The sequence below is a fragment of the Lissotriton helveticus genome, chromosome 7 (genome assembly GCF_964261635.1).
Source record: "Lissotriton helveticus chromosome 7, aLisHel1.1, whole genome shotgun sequence".
Taxonomy (NCBI): domain Eukaryota; kingdom Metazoa; phylum Chordata; class Amphibia; order Caudata; family Salamandridae; genus Lissotriton; species Lissotriton helveticus.
In genome coordinates, this window is record NC_136068.1 from 87,394,241 (window position 1) to 87,415,068 (window position 20,828).

The following is a 20,828-nucleotide window of genomic DNA, read 5'->3' on the forward strand; positions in this document are numbered from 1 at the left end:
GCAGGGAGCAATAATGAAAACTTCTCTTCCTGAATGAATGGTAAAAGTTAGGGGAGAGGAGTTGGCGTAACGGCTAGGTCGCTCGATCTCGGACCTGGGGATCTGGGTTCGAGTCTCGGTAACAATGCCAAAAACCTCCTGTGATTCTGGGCAAATCACGTAATCTCCCCGTGCCTAAAAAATGAATGCGTGACCTCATGTAACGTAACTGGTGCTATGTAAAGCGCTCTGATACCTGATTCATTTCGGGTCTAGTTCGCGCTATTTTTGAAATCCATGCCCTCAATGTATGGGAATCCCAAAGTTCTGATTTTGGGAAATTGCAATAAATTTGTAATTTTATTAAAAGTAGCAACTTTCCATTTCTGTAATATGATACAAGTAAAGAATACCACATTTAATCATTTTTCCAAATAAAAGGTTTGCCCTTTAATTTTACAAATGGTTAGCACAAATTGTTTATAGGTTGTGTATTTCTGATTGATTAGGATTTCTTCACATTTCTATAGCTGTTTTCTAGTGAAGGCAACACTCTCTGAAGCAGTAAATAAACACTTAGGACCTGATTCCCATAGGTGACTTACACTTTTGAGTAAATCTACACTTTTGATAACGTATGAAGCAAACAGATTTCACTCCTTGTTGTACAAAAGTTTAGATTTGAAAATGTTGTTGAAGATGTCAAAGTTTACGAATAAAGTTCAGAAGTTGACGAAGTCTATTTTTCTTTGGAAATTGTTATTTTGTGAATGACCTTTGCCGAAAGATAAATCATGCTGATTTTATAATGATATTAACAAAGGGAGCACATTGATTTTGCATCAATTTTAGTTTCAACATTCCCATTTTAAAAGTATAGAAAACCATATTTGTTCCATTTCTTACATTGTACACGAGCACTTGTAAAACAAATTAACTTTGAATGTATGTATGTATGTATGTATGTATTTATGTGTATAGCGTGACCCTAGCAGAATAGAATCATTGGTGTCATAAACTAAGATTCCAAATAAGAAATTGTTCACTATGACTAATAACGATTCACAATTTGTGGTTTCCTATTTGGAATGCATTAAAACGGGTTCTGTATAACGGGTGGCAATTTGAGCACAACTTCTATGAAATGGATTGGTATTTTGTGAACCACCCTTTGTACTAATATGGTGCATCAAATTGTAAGGAATCACAATTGTTCGCAATTCGACTTACCTCATCAATATTCATGAAAAATGTAGCAAATTGTGACCCACTATAATTGGCCACAATAAAAGGATGGTGGACAGCTGGGGTCAACAGACCACCATGCCTGTGATTGCTTTCAAATAAAGCAACCTTCTTTTAAAAAAAAATGCAGCTTGTTTTCCTTAAAGGAAAAAAGGATGCATTTAAAAGAACTAAAATAAAAGTTATCAACTAAAATGAAAGTCACACAAGCCTAGGAATATTCAGTAGCTATGTTTTTTGTCAATATTCCCAAAGGGGACGTGATCCCTTGTGAAAACCTTAACCAATGTGTTGGTGGTAAAATATTAATGTTTTAAGACTGGATTTTGGTCAAGAAACATAAATACATACCATAAGGAATTGGTTTTTGGCAGTAAAACCCTTAATACTCCACTTCCAAATAGCGATTCCTAATGGTTTCCTTAATCGTTCAATGATTCAGGAAACCTTTTCACTAAATGGATTTAGTACATTTAAAAAACGGTTTTAGCATTCGCAAACTCACTGATTTACAGAATCCTATGGTTTGTGTACACTAAAACCCTTTGGGGCATAATCACAAGGAGCTATCGCCGAATTAACAGCACTTTATCGCAGCCAAAGTCGTGATAAATTTACCCCACCATTCACAAGCAGGTCCTAACAGCCCACAGCACAAGTTTACCCGCAATAGCAGCTGCAAAAAACATTGCCACAGAGGACACCCGCAACTATCGCTAATGAGGTACAGAGTAGGCGTTCCTGTGCAAAAAGTTGAGACAACACCACACCTCAACATTCACAACGACCAGACAGATCGGCAATAAGAACTCAAAACACGCGATAAGGCACGTTAGCAGCAGGAAATGTACACCTGCTTTGACTTGGTGTAAAGTCGGACGGCAGCCTGCATCACAAAAGGGAGCCCAGGCCAGGGCATCATCGGAAGGGCAACAGATGCCATGGAGCAACTGATTATGCCAGCCGGACACCCAAGAGGGACACAACATCCACCGCCACGACATGGCATAGGACATACCATGGCACCCGGCAACATCGCAGCCGCTCAGCTGAGTGGAGAAGTGTGGCTCAGTGGTTAGAGGCGGCAGACCCGGAATCTGAGATCGACCGTGGACCAGGGTTTGATTCCCCGCCTCGGCGGGTCTAGGGCTCATAAATTCCACGGTCTCGACAATTCTCGCTCCGGTGCCTACTCGACTCACGGGGTCACACTCTGCGACTCTGGGCAATAGCTTGCTTAATCTCCACATCGGCCCCTCGCGGCGGGATGCCTGGCTTTCACCTTGTGGATACCCTGCCGGGGTTTCTCACAGGGGAATACCAGGACGGGTTCCCTAAGCAAGCGCGGAGATGCCCCAGGGTAAGTCCTGCGCTATATAAGTTTCATACATTTACATTTACATTCAGCCCAATGGGTGCCACTAACTCTGTGACCCCGGAAGCAGGGACATGTGGTGGTAGGCCCGCACAGGCTGCTGGCGCAGCCTACACTGCGGTCCAGCAAGGCACACAAATCCTGAGCAGTCCGGACCACCAGGACGGGCCATCATCGTAGGCTGCACACCCGCTCAGCAGCTCAAGGTGCCAATGACTCAAAGTCACCATCCCGTGGCGTGGTATGTGTGCCAGCCGCAATGCAGTGTCTGCCACAAACCCTGTCCAACCCTAGTCAGCGTTCCGTGCGGGGTGCCTGTGCCGGCCGCAATGCAGCTTCTGCCACAAACCCTGTCCAACCCCAGTCAGCGCCACGTGGTGGTAGGCCCGTTCCGGCCTCAAGGCCTCGGGTCCGTCATCCAGTCACCACCGGCAGAGGTGTATGTGACGTCGTCGGTCCCATATATTTGCGGGGTCACATGGCCTATGATGCCAGTGCCGTGCATGCAAACCTGCTCTCAGGGAGTGGCTGTGACATGCTGACAACTAGACCAGTGACCTGCACACAACCAGCCAGTACTCCTGCAACGGGTAGCAATGAGGCCCCCCCTGGGAGCATGAACGGAGTGGACTGGCCTGCCGTACGCCGAAACAGGGCAGGGCTTGCAAAAATTCATCAAGGGCACTGGGTGTGGTTCAGTCCATGTCCGGACAAGAAAGTGGCTGGTGCGTGTGTCCCTGTTGTGGTGTCCATGGGTCCCGTGACACAGTTTGATATGTAGCACCCTCTGACTGGCATCCCATAGGATGAGCATCATTGACTCAAGGGAAATCACTGTCCCTACATTCATCCACACATAAATACATGAATGATGAAAGACATGACACAGCAGTGCATCACTGGATGTTTATTGCACTTCCAGTGCTTTTCCGCAGCTGGAGTGGTACAGGGCACTGCCGAATACACCACCCTATATGGGCTGGTGGAGGGTCAGGCAGAGTCCATCTGTGTAAGACAAGTACTGCGGAAGAGGAGGGGTGCAGTCCGCAGTCTGGTTGCCGTATCATTGGTCATCAAACAGGATGTGGGGGTCCATGTCGCTGTCCAAGGTGAGTGCATCTGAGTGAATCGGGGGTCAGTGGAAGGTAATGAGGCCATGTGCGGGACCAACCAGGCCAGGTGGCGTAAATGAATGCTACTGAGCCCTTATGATCACAGGCCAATCCACGTCCTCGTCCCCGGATATGTGCTCTGCCCCACCTGTGGGTGTTGCTGTACCGGCTGCGGCACTGTGTGCTACTGACACCTCAGGTACCGGAGGTGATTTGTCGGCTGCACTGTGTGCAACTGACACCTCAGGTACTGGAGGTGGTTTGTTGACTGCACTGTGTGCCACTGACACCTCAGGTGCTGATGTGCAGCGGTGGATGCCATCCTTTCCGCCTCCATCCACACTATGTCCTCCATGAGCCTCCGCATCTGTGGCAGCTCATGGCTGGTATCGCTGGAGCCACTCTGAGCGGACAGATGTCAGTCAGGACTCGTTGGAGACCATGTAGCGGGGCTACACACCCAAGGATGGCGTCAAGTTTGGTTGCCATGTTGCCGAAGCCCACCCGCACCTGCTCTGCGGTCTCCCTTTGGCACTTCAGCACATGGAGTTGGAAGGCCATGTGTTGTTCCTGGGGGTCTTGTGGGGTTGCCGGGCTGTGGGTGCCTCCTGCTGGGTGCTTTGGGTAGTGGGTGGGGTCTCCTCAATGCAGCAGGCCTTCCCTGATCCTGGCGGTGAGTTGTGGATGAAGTCAATGATGTCTTGGATGGCTTGGGTGTCGATGCTGGTGCTGTCCTCCTCGTCATCAGTGAAGAGTGGTTGGGACTGCTCTGTTGGAGATATTGACGGTGCCCCTGCGATGTGAATGGGAGGTGGTATATTATGATGTGTCCACATGTATGTAGCCGCATGGCACATGTTGACATTCAGACAGCATGGCATTGTGCATTGTGACAGTCTGTAGATCTGGGCAAGGACCCAGAGTCAGTGTGAGTGTGCACTGTGCTCCGCTTGATTGCGCATGGGTGCCATTCTGCCCATCTCCACCCGTCCCCCCAGTACCTGGTGGTCACTCACCCTGTTGCGGTTGGGTTGTGTCCTGTCGAGCAGTGTCCGATCCCCGACTCCAGCCACATTCTCCACACTGACGACTGTCAACACCAGCTCCTCCATGTCATCCAACTCGAGCTGTGGCGCTGGGCCCCCACCTCCACTCTGCGTTGCTGCTTTCCGGTTGTGGAGAGTTTCTTCTTAGTCCACCGCTTGATGTCATTTCATCGCCTCTTGACCTCGTCCATTGTCCTCTTGTGCTCCCCAACGGCATTCACCGTGTCTATGATGTCCCACCATATTTCATTTTTTGTGCCTGAAAACACATTGAAGGTGACGAACAGTTGTTGATGGTGTTCCCTCACCTCTGTGACTATAATCCTGTTCGCCTGTGGATTGAACTTAGTCTTCCTCTTCTTCTTGTCCTTGCCCTTCCCTATCCACGAGGACCCGGACTGGCCGTCCGGGGTGCTTGTGGGGTTTAGCTTGTCCTCTGCGCCTGCTCCGGCTGCCTCCATGGTGCTTGGGTGTTGGGTAGTTTGAGTTTTGGTGTTTTTTCTACTTTTATGGGGATTTTTCCCACCTGCCAGGTGTGTGTTGCAGGCCTGGCGCTGCTTATCATTGGTTTCCTCACGCGCTTTGGCCCATCGCTGGTTTTTTGGTGCTGTGGTTTGTGTTTTTGTCGTCATCGAGGTGGTTGTATCGTGGACGTTGTCTGCGGTTTCAGCAGACTATTGCATGCTACCGCCATGTTGTGAATTTCATGTTGACACAGGGTTATTTTCCCGCGATGTTGAAAGTTGCATTACGCTACTCTTGCGTTAGTTATCACACTTCTTGTGAATTCACCCCTTTGTGTGCTGTAGTAGGTAAAGTTACAATCAACAAGTGATAAGTGGGGTGCCTGGGCTCCAAGAGATAAAGTGATCTTTTAATTCATCATCTTGTAGTGTTCTTCAAAGGGTTGTGCATTTAGCTGCTTTTCATCCCTTCTTTACTCCTTTGGCATTGTTTTCCTATTTTCCACTATTTTGTAAATCGGGGCTAAAATCTAAATGTAATGTGTTTTGGGGAAACCCATGTTTATTCCACCCTGTTAAGCTAGCTGAAAATTGTGCAAAAGACAACACATACTATGTTTTCCACTTGTGTAAACATAGCCCACTGAAATTGTAACAAACACAAGGAGATGATGGACTGAGTGCTGACACTTTTGAAACACTCACCCCCAGTCACAGATCTGGGTTGAATTCATCATCATTCTTTAGCTCACTTTGCCACCCCAGTTCAGACGCAGGTACATGCAAATCAGTCTTGACCCTGTACCTCATGGGAACAGTCCAGCCCGAACTGCCAAGCCATGTCTTACCTGGACCGGAAACAAGCATCCTGGGACCCTCATCAGCCAGGCAAGCTTTAATCCAGTGGCAAAGTGAGGATGGGACCCACGTCTATGCACACCCTGCCAACTTAGGGCGAACAAAGCAAACACAAGGAGATGATGGACGGAGTGCTGAAATTTTTCAAACACTCAACCCCAGTCACAGATCTGAGTTGAATCTATCATCATTCTTTAGCTCACTTTGCCACCCCAGTTCAGACACAGCTATATGCATATCAGTCTTGACACTGAAATTGTACTCTAGCATCGTACTTTACCAAGTAATGTTTTTGCTAAGCAAGGAATGGCAAACAGAACGAAAGTGCCATTTATAAAGTTCTGTAAACTGTTTTTGATATCATAGATATTTGTACTTCCCACTGCAGGGGTGCCTTTCTTTTCAATCATCGCTCGGGACATAGATGAGCCCTCCAGCCCTAATTCCGAGGTCTCATATATGCTTCTGTCACAAAAACCTGTCGATCCCAATGTGGAGTTCACCGTTGACAGTCAGAGGGGCTTTCTTTCCTTCAAAGGATGCTTGGATTATGAGGTAAGAGGGACTGCTTTGTTTTTCAACTAAATTGAATGATTTGTAGTTGTGCATTTACATGTTCCCACATGTTGGATAAAACACTTCTACCATCTTCAATTGGCTGCCCACATTGTGTCTAATACAACATTTGAAACTTAAAGGCATATTATAGTGATTGTAGTCGGTGATTTTTTTTTAGCAAAGCAGACAAGGTGTAATTTGTTTTTTATTTTGAGTGCATACTCCAGGTAATCAGTTGAGGCCAATTCACAAACATTTTTGTACACTAAAATTGATTCCCTGGCTTAGCCTTGCAGAAGGAGCACCTGAATTGACAAAATCTGCAAGAACTGTGGATTTCCCACTGTAAAACTGATCTGGGTCCCTTGGTAATGGAGGATTATTAGTGAGTGTTAAGGTTTTATGGTGTTACTGGTTTGCTACCCAAAATGCTGTGGGAACACAAGTCTGATACTATGTGAGTATTCACACACATTATTCATTGCAATTGATGCATTGGGACACATAATCCAGTCTGTAATTGATTAAAGGATACAGTGATGATTTTGAGTAGCAGAAGTGGTAGATTGCTCTTTTAAGTACTCTTCTATGCTTTTGTGAATCGCCCCAAAACACCCAGCTACCTACTAATTAAAGTGAAACAAATGTCTCAGTACTTTCTATTAGTACTATGTGTATAGAAAGATTTCCTGACTATTTCTATTTTAAATGGTTTAGAGCCACTTCAGAAATGCATGTAAGAGTATGTAAAAAAGTATTACAGGAGTGTTTTACTTGCTCTTACATCCAATTGTCATCCAGGCCCACTGTGTTTCTGTGATGAGTAAGAGATGGGAATTGTCCCAGAATTCACAGTGATATAGGGAAAGAGCATTCTCCACCAGCAAAATAATTATTGCTGAATAAAAAATGTTTAGTATTCAAATGCATACATTTGCTTTACACACCCCTCAGAGTTAGACATTTTTAGAAATAGAAGATGTAATACAAGTATGTCTGTCCCAAAAAATTTTGTGAATCTGAGCCATAAATGGATGCTCGAAGAAGTATTGAAAAAGCAACTTGTACACCCCATATAAAAGAGTCATGGTCGTATTGATTTTTTAACCATTACTTATTTTTTTTCATCTTAGAGATGGAGGCACATGAGAAGGGGTAGGTCATTTGTGAAGTTCTCCATGGATGACCACGCTAATTTTTTTTTAGCTTTAATCTCAGTGTTTCTGATGACATCACCCTATTTGGGTCAGTGATTTGACATTCCGCAGGTACACCTATAGGGTTGCCCTAGATCACATCTTGACTAATTGACGGCATGAAACATGTTGACCTTATAAGTCACTTGGGATCATTGTCCCCACTGGTGACATCACATTTTTAATAAGTCACACAAAGGGCGCTTAACTTGCACTTCACATCACAGCTTTGGAAAAAGATCTCCGATGATGAGCCCCCTTGAGGGTGCCCTTCAGGCATTGCAGCACCGGCCGGACGAAGAGCAAGACCGATGATGAAGCATGACACCTGCAAGGGAGTATGAGGACCCCATTTCAAAAAGGAACTACTCCCCTCATAGTGGTTCCTTTTCTCTCACCTAGTCCCCTTTGGCTTTTGTCCCCTTTAGGGCCAGCAAACGTTTTTCTTTTGAGTATTTGAAGGATGGCTCAGGGGTGAGAGGTGAAAGATTATATTTTTGACGTAGTAAATAATTTTTTGCATTGTGGCCATCACACAAAAATAGGTATGTTATTCATTAAAAGTCCTCCATTTGACTTGGGTTCAATTCAACACTTGACAGCTTCTTGGTGTTGCAATGTTTGTCAATATTTTTCTGCAGACAAAATATTACTCTAATGATGTTTCAATAGACATTTAATCTGTAAAAGAGTTCTCCCATAAAAAAAGCTATTTTTTAATTGTATCATCCATAACCTACTTTTAAAGGACTATTCACTTTTTTGTTCAAAAATATTTCAGATTTGAAAATGTTGTCGGAGTTTATAAATAAAGTTCAAAAGTTGTCAAAGTTCAATTTTCTTTGAAAATCGTTATTTTGTGAATTACCTTTGCTGAAAGATAAATCATGCTCATTTTATAGTTATAATAAAGTCCAATATTGCTAACTTTGCACACCCCCAATTTAAATATCTATGTCCCTTGTTGGAAGTTAATTTACAGGTTATAGAACTGCCTTGGGTGTGAGTGAATCTTAGTGGGCTAATAAATAGTATTTCAGCCACGTTCAGAATCCTTGTGGGATAGTCAAGGTTGTAATATGAAAAAGTTACCTAAATTCAAGTTAATCTGCCCTCAAAGATTAGAAACAGTATCTTGAAATGGTATTGGTTTCATCCTGGAGCCATTCAGCACTGTCCGATTTTAAAGTTTTATGGGTGATAGAATCTATATCTCCTACCCTCTCTCTCTTTTGCACCACATTGCAAGGCCCAACTTTGTCAGAGGCCACTGAATCCAATCAATAAAATCACTGACTATTTGGTAACACTGTCCAATCAAATTTCATGAAGCAAAGAGTTAATCCCTTGAAACTTCAGTACAAGTGTTTGCTTGTGATGATGCCTGATGGGCCCATCAATAGTTCTTTCCATTCATTCATATGGAAGTAGGAGGTCAAGTAGAGAAGACAAAAAATACAAAAAATATTACTGAGTCCAAGAACAGTGAAAACAACAACATATAGAAAACAAAAACATGATATTTTGGAACGCTTTTACAAACACCCTATTTTCTGTAGATGATCTTCAATTAACAGAACTATCTAGAGATTTTCATGAAGGAGTATAACAAAGAATAAAATGTGGTTCACTGTGTTTTCCCTTAGACCTCAAAAAGTTACAAGCTTATTATTCAGGCGAGAGATAATGGGAGAAGTGTGAAGCAGACCTCAACGTGTGAGGTGCAAGTGTTTGTCGTCGACAGGAATAACTACCAACCAACATGGAAAGCAGATGCAGTGAGTATCCTATAATCATTATATAAATGTGATCTTCATGTGTTAACGGTGCTTAAATGATGCATGGGTTAGTGTTATATGTGCACATTTATGTGCAGATATACTTGTATGGTGTAAAATATAGTGCAAACCATCTGAAAGCCTGTCAATTTACTATTTCTGGAAGCCCATGGATGATAGGGAAAGGCTTGTGACTAGTGAGAAATAGTGTTGGTTCTAGCCCTTTCCTAAATTTCCCAGAATTTCATTTTCTCAGATTGTTTAAAGAAGCATGTAACATATTTCGTGGCCAAGCAATTAAAACCCCATGCATCTTTTGTTAACAGATTCATTTTCATTCATTAAGGGTTAAGTTGTGTGCTGTCATTTTGGACTTTATTCAGTTCAAATAGTAATTATTTGCTGAACGTAGGTGCATATGGTTGGCACAATCCAATCTGTAAATTAGCTTTTACTTTACCACTCGTTTTCTAATGTGTTATGCAATTTAATGTATCCGGTGTTTTGTTCTGTCTCAGTGTATGTTCTTGAAAGATGCTTCTAACAATGCTTGGCTGAAAATTCAGTAACTTGTTTCAGGTAATGATATTTCCTAGATCACTTTCTAAAAAGTGGTATGAATTCTGGGCTCAAAAATGGGAGTGCTTTATAGAAACTGAGATTGCTTGGCAGCCATGTGGACCCAGGAAAATTGATTTTGTTTCTTCAATCTTCATGAAGTTCTTCATAACACTTGGGTGCACCTTACTTCGTAGATAGATTTAAATATCATTCAGGGAGTCCACAAAACACAGTCCTTGCTCTCTGATGGCAAGGAATGATTTGATGTACTATGAAGATGGACATGGATGTCCAGGTATCCATGCAGGCCACAAAAGTACATTTCAATTAGATTGAAAACTCAACTATGGCTTATATATGTATTTTGTTAATTGTTTAGTTCAGTGGTTCCCAAACTTTTGACTCCTGAGGACCCCCATTGAGCCACCACTGGAAGCCGGGGACCCCCAAGCAATCTGTAGGAGTTAAACTTCAAATATTAAAACAGTAATTAAAAAAAAAACACGTGTGCACACAAATCAAATACTCAAAGTACTAAGGATTTTGGGGCCTGATGTACGACCATTTTATTTAGCGACTCGCAATTGGCGACCCATTGAGAGTGGCAAATTGCGAATCGCTAAATGTATTTAACACTGTTTGGGATTCCCAATGGGGTCGCAAATTGCGAGGCTCATTAATAATAATGAGCCTCTCGCAATTTGCGAGCCCATTGGGAATGCCAGCCCTCCCAGGGATGGTGGCCTGCTGGGCTCAGCAGACCACCATGGCTGAGACTGCTTTTAAATAAAGCAGTTTTCTTAAAAAAAAAAATACAGCCCGTTTTCCATGCATTAAAAAAAAAAAGAAGAAAATGAAACGTTTCCGTTTCATTTTTTAAGAACAGGCAGTGGTCCCTGGGACCACTGCCAGCCCTCAAAAAATAATTTTGCATGCATTTGCAAAGGGGAAGGGGTCCCCTGGGGACCCCTTCCCATTTGCGAATGCATTACTATCTACTTGAAGTAGGTGATAATCGCGAGTGTTTTGCGACCGCAATTGCAGTCGCCAAAAATTTGTACATGGTTTTGAGACTCGCTATTTGGAAGGGAATGCCCCTTCCAAATAGCAAGTTGCAAAACCTATTTAGCAAGTTGCAAAACAATTGTGACTCGCGAATTAGGCATTGTACATGGCCCAATAGGATTTTACATGCGCAAACGGGTCCGTGAACCCATTTGCGCATATAAAAACGGATCGCACATCTGGCCCTTAGTATTTTATATTGAAGGAATACCCCCTCTGTCACATGTACACATGTATTTCCTTTGTTTTATAGCACCTCTCATACCATTGTAGGAAGTCAGAGCACTTTACATCACACACATATAGAGACAATGAATCATACATGTAAATCAGTGTATACAAATTTTTTACATAAAGTAAAGGGGACTACAAGGTGTATTCACATGTCATTCATACTGGTAGGCATTTTTAAAGAGTGCTTGGTCTGGAAAAGCACAAACTCAGGATTCAGAACATAACACAGTGGCTAGCACTGACTTTAACATTAAATATGTATTTCTTCCCAAATAAATATTTTTAGCAGCATCAGGGTAATGTTTGACTGGGTAAAAACATAAGTTAATAACTGGTACCATGTAGTTTGCAAGTAGCTCTTTGATGACAGCTTATAGGAGGTCCCTCTGCTAGATTACGATTGTCACTTATGAAGTGCACAGTAACAAAAGAATCTCTGTGAAAAAAGCAGTAACCACGGACCTATGCACATAAAATCTGCTTTTTAAAATGCATGTTACACGTTCTTTGCAGTAGGCACATTAACCCTCTGTGCTACATTAGTTAAGTCAAAGCTGCCACTGAACAAAACTCTCCTCTCTCTCCAGCAGGTACATTAATCACTGGCATTACCTTGACACTTTTATTGTTGCTGGAACTCTGCTAATTATACAAGAAACTTTGCTGTGCTTTTAAAACTGCTGCCTACGGACCCCCTGGGAATGCGTCACGGACCCCTGGGGGTCCGCGGACCCCAGTTTGGGAAACACTGGTTTAGTTGATCACTAGCTTGTGAAAATTTGAAGATGTGTTGAAGTAACAAAATCCACATCTGCAACATAAGCAGATGAACCTAATGAACAAAAAGATGAAGATCATGCAGCAGTGCAAACCATTCGGACTTGATACTATTGCCACTCAATTGGCTACCATGGACACAAAAAGCGACATCTCACCACCGCTATTGAAAAATGATGGCAGTACATGGTGGTTGGTCATGCCCATCAAAGACGACGAGACAAGAGCACTTTGGCAAGAATTAATGGGCTAACCTGTTTCATTGATAGATTGAGTGAAGCAGACCTCAGTGTTTGAGGTCCCAATGCCACTTCCACCTTATATAGACGAGCAGTAACCCTGCAAGTGGAAATGGGACACTTTAGTGGGAACATTGCAAGGGGCTTAGGGCAGATCATCTCTGCAGTTGAGGTGCCACAAAATGCACAAATAGCAAGTAGTATTGCAGAAGCCCCTCAAAATAGTGAGGATATATCAAGCGTAAGCAGCATCTCTGTCACTGATGCATGTGTTCTGCGATGCAGCAGCAGCCGTACACCTAGTGGAGTACAAGTGGGATCTACCCATGTGGGTCATAGCCGCAAGAGGCATTGAAAAACTCAGATTAGTGTGTTTAATGTTTGGTGTGCAATTGGAATTTTGGTAATGTAACCAACTTGCATTTTTCTAACCATTGGAATGTCATACAGTTGAAAATATCATAGCAATTGAATTAGTTGCCTGATAATAAAGGTTGCTTTGGTTTGCTGAATGGAATCTACTTTCATAAGTTCAGTCAGTATACTGGCACATATAACTTACTTTGAAAAGTAATTTGTTGCAATGTGGTCCCATCAGTGTCTCCCCGCCACTGATGTACTTTTGTCTTGAGGCTGCTGAAAAGGTGTCTAAGGATCGTCATCTTTGGAACCACTCATAGGCATGGGTAGTCCTCACCTGGTAGCTATGTTATGCGATATGACACATGTTGCCACCATTTTGCAGGCTGTCTCAGGAACATACTATTGAGTGCTTCCATTTTTGTGGAGGCGACAAAATCTAGATTTGAGCATGCCAAATGTGTGTTCTATCACAGCCCTGGTGTGTTTATGAATGAGCACTATTGTAACGCCTTTCGTCTTTGTTTGCTGGGTCTAAGTAAGGTTTCACTATACAACACCTTAAGGGTTAGCTAAATTCTTGAAGTTTATCGTACGACATAGGCCAAACTTAGGGGCAGATTAGGATGGCGGACGGACCTGCGTCCGTCCGCCACCCCAGAGGTGGAGGGACCGTCCGCAGGGACCGTCCGCAGGGGCAGCGGCGGTCCCTCCGTGCAAATTACGATGTGACCGCCACCCTGGCGGTCACATCCTGTATTAATAACATTGCGGCGGGTGCTGCTTCAAGCAGCACCCACCGCAATGTTAAAAATGCATGTATTACATTTACATGCACAAAGCGCGGTGCCTGCCGCTTTGTGCATGTAAATGTTGGGGGGTACCATAGGTACCCCCCATGTGCACCCCCCACCACCCGACACCCTGGGAGGCCCGCAATGGTTTTCCACGGCGGAAAAGCCGCCGCGGAAAACCATGTCTCCGTGCAAATCCTAATTTGGCTGACGGTGTCTTGCAGACACCGTCACAAAATAGCCCTCCCCACCCCGCGGATCAGCGGCGGACGGACCTGCCGTCCGCCGCTGGTCCAACCGCAAACCCACTGCCATCCTAATCTGGCGGGGGGTGTTCTATGTGGCTGCGGCGGTGAATCCGCATACTCCGGGCCGGCGGTGGCTTCCGCCGGCCCGGAGTATGCGGATTCACCGCAATCATAATGAGGCCCTATGAGTAGATTAGGAACAAATCATCTTAGGACCTCCACCTTTTTATCGTATATGTTTTTATATTGATTTTAAAGGATTGTTCATGTGCATTTTATGGCTTGTTATAGTTCTTAATGAATTTTATCTTCTAGTGTTTTATAGACTTTTGTATTTTTGAAATTTCTCGGTGCTTCAAAAATATCTTATGTACTTTTATGGTTTTTGTATCAATTGAAAACCGAATAAAGAAATTTTGATTTGATTTGATTTGGTTAGGGACGGTCACATGGAACCAAAAAAATAAGTGTGAGCATGCTTGAAATTTGCATTTGATAAATGCAATCATATGTGTCATTGTACTGCATCACATTACCTAATAAATAGACATCATCAAACTCTGCTATTTGGTGTATTTCACTGTGCCTGGAGATGTAGGAGTCATAGGTGCTCCCTGGTTATGGTGACACTATATCAGTAATTAAGTTATTCACATCACAGGCAAAATGTATGTTGAGGGAATGGGTATTATTTCAGTTCCTAAACAGGTATTCTACATGGGCTGGAGGACAAATTGGAACATGTGTTCCATCTACACACCCTATGACATGGAGAGATTTGGCAACCTTATAAAATGTTAACTTTGTGCTTTGAATTTCCTCAGCATTCCTGGGTAGGTATATGAACCTGTTGATCTTTTGGAGCATGGCAGCTTGAAAAAAGTTTACTTGTTGACTCCCCATCAGCAACAGCAATCAACCCTGGTAACTGCCATAGGCCAAAAGATATAGAGAGTACAATACCTGCGCATTGGTGGGGATGGAATTGCTGCACTGAGTACTGCTTCCAAGATTTGGTTTTAACATTTCAGTTAAATCTAATATCACTACATTACTTAGCCTGTATTTCCCAAATAGTGCCTCCTTCGTCTGTTGGAAAATGGTAAGCCTGATTTTAAATATCTTCTCCCGTCTCCTTCCTCTCCTCTTCCTCCGCTCAACAGCCAGTAGTTGCATCATCTTCGCAATCACATTCAGAGCAGTCATTGTGGAAACCTCTGATGCATTCTGGGCCAGCTTTTATAGTTTACACACTATCATTGGCCCTAATGGCTGTAGTGGGAATCGGGCATTTACCTGGGAGACTAGGAGGGTGGGGGCTGGTTTTGCAGTGTTGAGGGCTGGTTTTGTAACTGGGCGCCAGTTTAGAAACCAGTAACAAGAGCAGCAATGCTTCACAATTGCATTCCATCCCCCCACCCGATGGGTCTGGTCTGACAAAATTACCAGGCCTGCTTTGGGTTCCCAGTCCGGCCCTACACACAGTTAACACCTGAAATGCATAAGTGCTAAATTGATATGCAAACTGTGATTTTGCAACTAGTTGCTAATTGCATCAGCCTCAAACATACGGTTTCGGAGTCACAATGACTCGCAAATTTCGCTAGCAAAAAATACTGATATGCCAAATAGTTGCATCACTAAATTTAATCTGAGAATGGATTTCTGTAGGTTTTCAACAGTAATACCAGTTATCTCCTTTTTTATGTAGAGCTGCATTTACAAGTGTACACCATGGATGATTTTTACTCTGGACATTTACACGAAGAGCGTTTGTAAACATACACTACCGAGTTGTAATTGATTTTAGGATCAACCTTAAGTTTTTGTTGTTTACAAATGGGAAGAATCCATGCCAGTTTACACCAAACAAAAGGGAGCCAAAATATAAGTGCTGTGATCCCAGTAGCAAGTACAAATCTTAATACAGTAGCCCAGGACACTTTTATGCCCAATCACTGGGTAATTATCAGCCACATGCCAGTTGATGAATACGGCTGAACAGAGGAAGATTTAGGGAAGCTGCATATTTTTAAAGAAATCTACAATAAATGTGGAGAAGAATAAATAGTGAACTGGAAAATGACAAAGAGCTTAACAAAGCCCTGAACCACTTTGTGCTGCTTAGTTCAGAATAGACTAAAGTAACATTATAAGAAGTAAACTGTCGGCATTCCATGTAATGCTTGAATTGGAGACACCAAGAACACCATGCTAATCTTGCTTATATTTTTCCATACTTGTAATGACACAACAGCTTTTTGAGCAAAGCCTATGTGAGAAATTGGGTTGTTGGTTGAGTGGGGTGTTAACCCTGCTTAACCAACAGCCACAACCCCTGTCAGGATGAACCACTAAAGCCACTAAATTAATCTGTGCTCAACCCTCTGGTAGCTTGGCACAAAAGCAGCCAGGCTTAACATAGTGGCAATGTGTAAAGTATTTATGCAGCCCACAAACATTCATAAACTGAAAACACAACACAAAAAAGAACTATGCCAAATTAGGAAAAAAAAATCATCAGGGAGCAGATGGACGAAGTTGTGATGATGATTTCCACATTCAGACTTAGGGCGAGATTTATCAAACGTTCACGCATTTTGTTTTGCTGCGCCGCGTGGAAAGGAGAGGGCAGGAATGTGCCATATTTACCAATATAAGCTGCATTCCTGTTTTCTGCCTGCGCTGGCGCACAATCTGCATCCAAGCACCCACGCAGGCACCTTTGTGCCAAAGTGCAAAGGTGTCTGTGCTGCAGGCAGGATGGTTTTTGTGCTGGAAGAGACACATTCCTGCACAAAAACAATCCTCTGAGTTATTTCCTGCTTTATAAGTGTACTGTAGACTGCAGCACACTTAGAAGGAGGTAACAACCAGGAGAATGAAAGATATTTCTCCTTGTTGCACCTCCCCTGGGAATTGTGACACATTCCCAAGTTTACAGGTTTTGGTAAATCTGGAAATGCACCAAAATCCACGGGCGGATACGTGGGAAAACCCAAACACCACACATGTAGCACCTTCTCATGGCAGAATAATGTAAGGAAGCAATTTGCTCTGCCTTACGTTACTCCAGATTTACCAAGCAGTTCAAGGCAATGAATAGAGGCCTCACATTGCTGACTTGGGGATTCCCTTTGCATCAGCCTGCATAATGCAATAGCAACTCAATTCCTTGATCAATCTGGCCCTAAGTCCCTCAACCCATGGACCTCATCTCCCCTTATGTTATTTCAACTAGAAACGTCCTACTTCTCGGAGATTTCAAAGTGCACAGTGAAAGTCCTGTTAAACTAGAAGCTTCCTCACTAGTGACAGACCTGTCCACACTCAAATTAACTAAGATAAACAATGAACCCACTCATGTGACAGGGCAAACGTTGGATTTAATCCTAACCAACTCACCTAATATTCTCTGTGGAGTAACCTGTCCTTTGACATAGTCAGATCACTCATTGATCGAATTCCGAATTAACGACCCAAAAATATATAGCTTCTAAAACACACCTCATAAGCAGGTACAGACAGTGGCACAGACTCACGCCTACTCATTTTCAAGATACTTTCATACCACCTCTGAATTCTGATTCTGATAATGTGGAGGAGCACTTAGCCACCTTCAATGCTAGTAGGAAATCGACTGTCGGCCTCCTTGCCCCCCTGAAACAGTACCCACTGTCCACTAGGCGCCCCCAGACACCATGGTACACTCCCAATCTCTGGAACGAAAAAAGTTACCTCAAAAAACTCGAATGACACTGACGCCACTCCTATGATTTGCATAATGAAGAAAGATTTAAACATCCACTGGCACAATACCATAATAATCTGACAACTGCCCAGAAAATGCATATTGCTCTACAACTAAAACAAGCAGAGAACTTCCCTAGAACATTATTCCAGGTTCTAAAGACTTTCACTAACCCTAAGATGTGCTACATTGGCGAGGCCCCATCCCAAGCCTTATGCGACAACATAGCAGAACATCTAGCACTAAAAATCTAAAAGCTCTACAACAAGATTACTTCGGCTAATGGCTCCCAGTTAGGCTTTAAATTAGACACCCCACTGACTATTTCCAATGTTTTAATACTAGAGAAATTCCTGGCTCTTAGTCCGGAGGATGTTGTATCTCTATTAAAAGTAGTAAAATCAGGGTCTCCACTAGATCCTAATCCCTGCCAAGACCACCGTCCAGCTATCCATGCATCTTGCTGCTTCCATCTGCTCTATTCTCAACAGTTCCATAAAGGAAGGCAGGCTCCCTCGTGAGTGGAAAGCAGCACAGATCATCCCCATCAGGAAAAATCCTAAAGCTCCCCCGGAATAGGTATCTAACTACCGCCCTATCTCCTTGCTCCCCCTACAGAGCAAACTTCTGGAGAAGCATATCAACAAACACTTGCCGGAATTCATCGAATCCTCAAATTGCCTCGATATTTCGCAATCTGGATTTCGACCCAGACATAGTACAGAGTCTGTGTTGGTGACAGTTACTGATAACATCCGAATGCTAGCGGACAATGGTCAGGCAGTACTCTTGGTGCTGCTTGACCTGTCTGCAGCATTCGATACCATCTCCCACCAGAACCTACTTCGGAGACTTAGGGACATAGGCCAGCAAGGGAATGCTCTGAAACGGATGTCTGATTTCCTGTCTGATAGAACCCAGACTATCAACTTAAGCCCTTTTCACTCGCAGACCACTAGAGTAACCAAGGGAGTACCTCAGGGCTCCTCTTTGATCCCTACTTTATTCAACATCTATGTTACTCCCTTGGCTGGATTTCTGAGGAACTAAGGATTCATGCCTATCTCCTATGCCAATGACACTCAACTGCTTCTCTCCTTTGACAAAACCAACACCAACATTCAGACCATCTTTTCGGAGGGTATGAAAGTCATTGCGGGCTGGATGAGAGACAACTTTCTTCAGCTTAATGGAGAAAAACCTGAAATAATGTTCTTTAGAGAAGCAGCAGTGAGGAGGTCTCCAAGTTGGTGGCCAGAGGAGCTTGGCTCTGCCCGAAGCACAAAACAGGTGGTAAAGAACCTAGGCTGGGCCTGTTTTCACACACTTAGTCTCCATTGAAGATTTTTTCCTCTCCTGCCACTCTCTACACGGAAAACCTTGACCCAAACATTGGTCTTAAGCCGACTGGACTACTGCAATGCTTTGCTGATTTCAGCCAAGGAAACCTCCTCAAACAAATTGCAGGTAGTCCAAAACACGGTGGTCGGTTTGGTGATCAATGCCCCTCCTAGAACTGCCTCTCTTCCACTACTCCGTAAGCTACACTGGCTTGCAATGCAGAAGAGGATTACATTCAAGGTATGTTGTATGGTTTACAAATCTCTGAACAATTTGGGTCCTAGCTATCTGACAGACAAGTTGGTCAGATATATGCCATCTAGCCCCTCCGAAACAGGGTCCAAAGCTCTCCTCCATATTCCTGGAATGAAACAAGCCCGCTTGGGTGGTAAAACTTTCTCCCACCTGGCTCTACTCTACTGGAACCAACGTCCCACCCACTTGCGTCAAAGCACCAACTTTCTTAGTTTTTAGAAAGCTGCTGAAAACAACACTGTTCTGATTTATTTCTCCTTGGTTGGTGATGGCAGTCATAGCGTGGAGATACCCCTGTTGGGAGTATTCAGGCGCTTTATAAATGAATAAATTAAATAAAACATGGAAACTTCCAGCTGGATGAAGCAGGAAGCTTTAGCCAAGAGGACTTCCATAACTGCAGAGACCCCTACTGTGAAGGACCACTAAACAGGACTTGCTGTGGAGGGTAACGTAGCGAGAGTTGCAGCAAAGTCAGTCACTCTGGTAGTCCTTGGTTCAAGAGGTGTAACAGGACTCAAGCAACAGGGCAGGCCTCTTAGGGTTCATGGCAGGCTTCAATAAGGAGAGCAATCATTCCAGGTGCAGCAAAGCAGTCTTCTGAATTAGACAGCATCAGGCAGTCCTCTGAGAGTCCTTCCGCAAGTCTAGAAAGTGAACTAAAAGGTGCATCTGAGGATCCAATTTTTATTCCTGGTGCCTTCTTTGATGAACGAGATGCTTCTAGAGAATTCTCTTTAAAGTTCTTTTCTGCCTCCCCTGCCCTGGTTCCTAGCTGGCTGCATGAACAATGCAGTGCTGACAAATCCTTTGTGCAAAGGCAGGGCCCAGCCTATTCTGTTGCTCTGCCCCCCTCCATCCTGCCAGTGATGACCCATGCAGACATGCCTGCTCCTTTTTTGTGTGACTGTCTGAGAGGCAAAAACAAAGTTAAACTGCAAACTACACCCAGTCATGTGACACAGGATGAAGTTGCAGGAATCAAATAGCCAGGACAGGAAAATGCAAACTTTCTAAAAGTGGCCTATTTAAAACTGTAACTTTAACATTAAAGATGATTTTTATTAGCAATTGCTCAGACTTCAAACAGGAAATTTTTACCTGTAAGGAATTGGGTTGTTAGTTGACAGGGGCATGAGCCCAGGTCAAGGAACAACCGCATTTGGGTTTGGTTTTATAAGCACTCTAATGCCTGTGGGTGTCTTGGCGTTGCTTCTACAGCTAGGAGAAAAGCAAAGCTGATTGCAACAAGGCCTGATATGACTGAACTAATTACTGAAAAAGCCATGTTTCATAGCTTTTTTAAAGGACATAGGATTTGGGCTGTCTTTCAAATTCATGGGTAAATAATTCCACAGTTTGGCAGTTCCCACGACAAAGCTTCTTCCTCCCCAAGAGGCTCAACCCCCTAGTAGCTTGGCACAGAGCAGTCAAGCTTAACTTAGAGGCAATAAGTAAAGTATTTGGGTACTACTTCAAACAGTAATAAAGTGACAAACACCACACAAAAAGGATCCAACACCAGGTTAGAATAATAGAGTTATTTGTAATAAGTAAAACAAGATCAAAATGACAAATATCCAACCAGAACA

The 20,828-nt window shown here is 43.5% G+C and overlaps 1 protein-coding gene across 1 annotated transcript in view; it reads left to right on the forward strand.

Annotated features, from left to right (window-relative positions):
- The window catches only part of LOC144766635 (cadherin-like protein 26), a 376,180-nt gene that overhangs the window by 209,524 nt on the left and 145,828 nt on the right, over nucleotides 1-20,828 (forward strand). Inside the window, exons 6-7 of the mRNA XM_078650421.1 lie at nucleotides 6,468-6,634; nucleotides 9,480-9,611. Coding sequence (XP_078506547.1) covers nucleotides 6,468-6,634; nucleotides 9,480-9,611 — 299 coding nt within the window. The remainder of the gene's footprint in view (nucleotides 1-6,467; nucleotides 6,635-9,479; nucleotides 9,612-20,828) is intronic.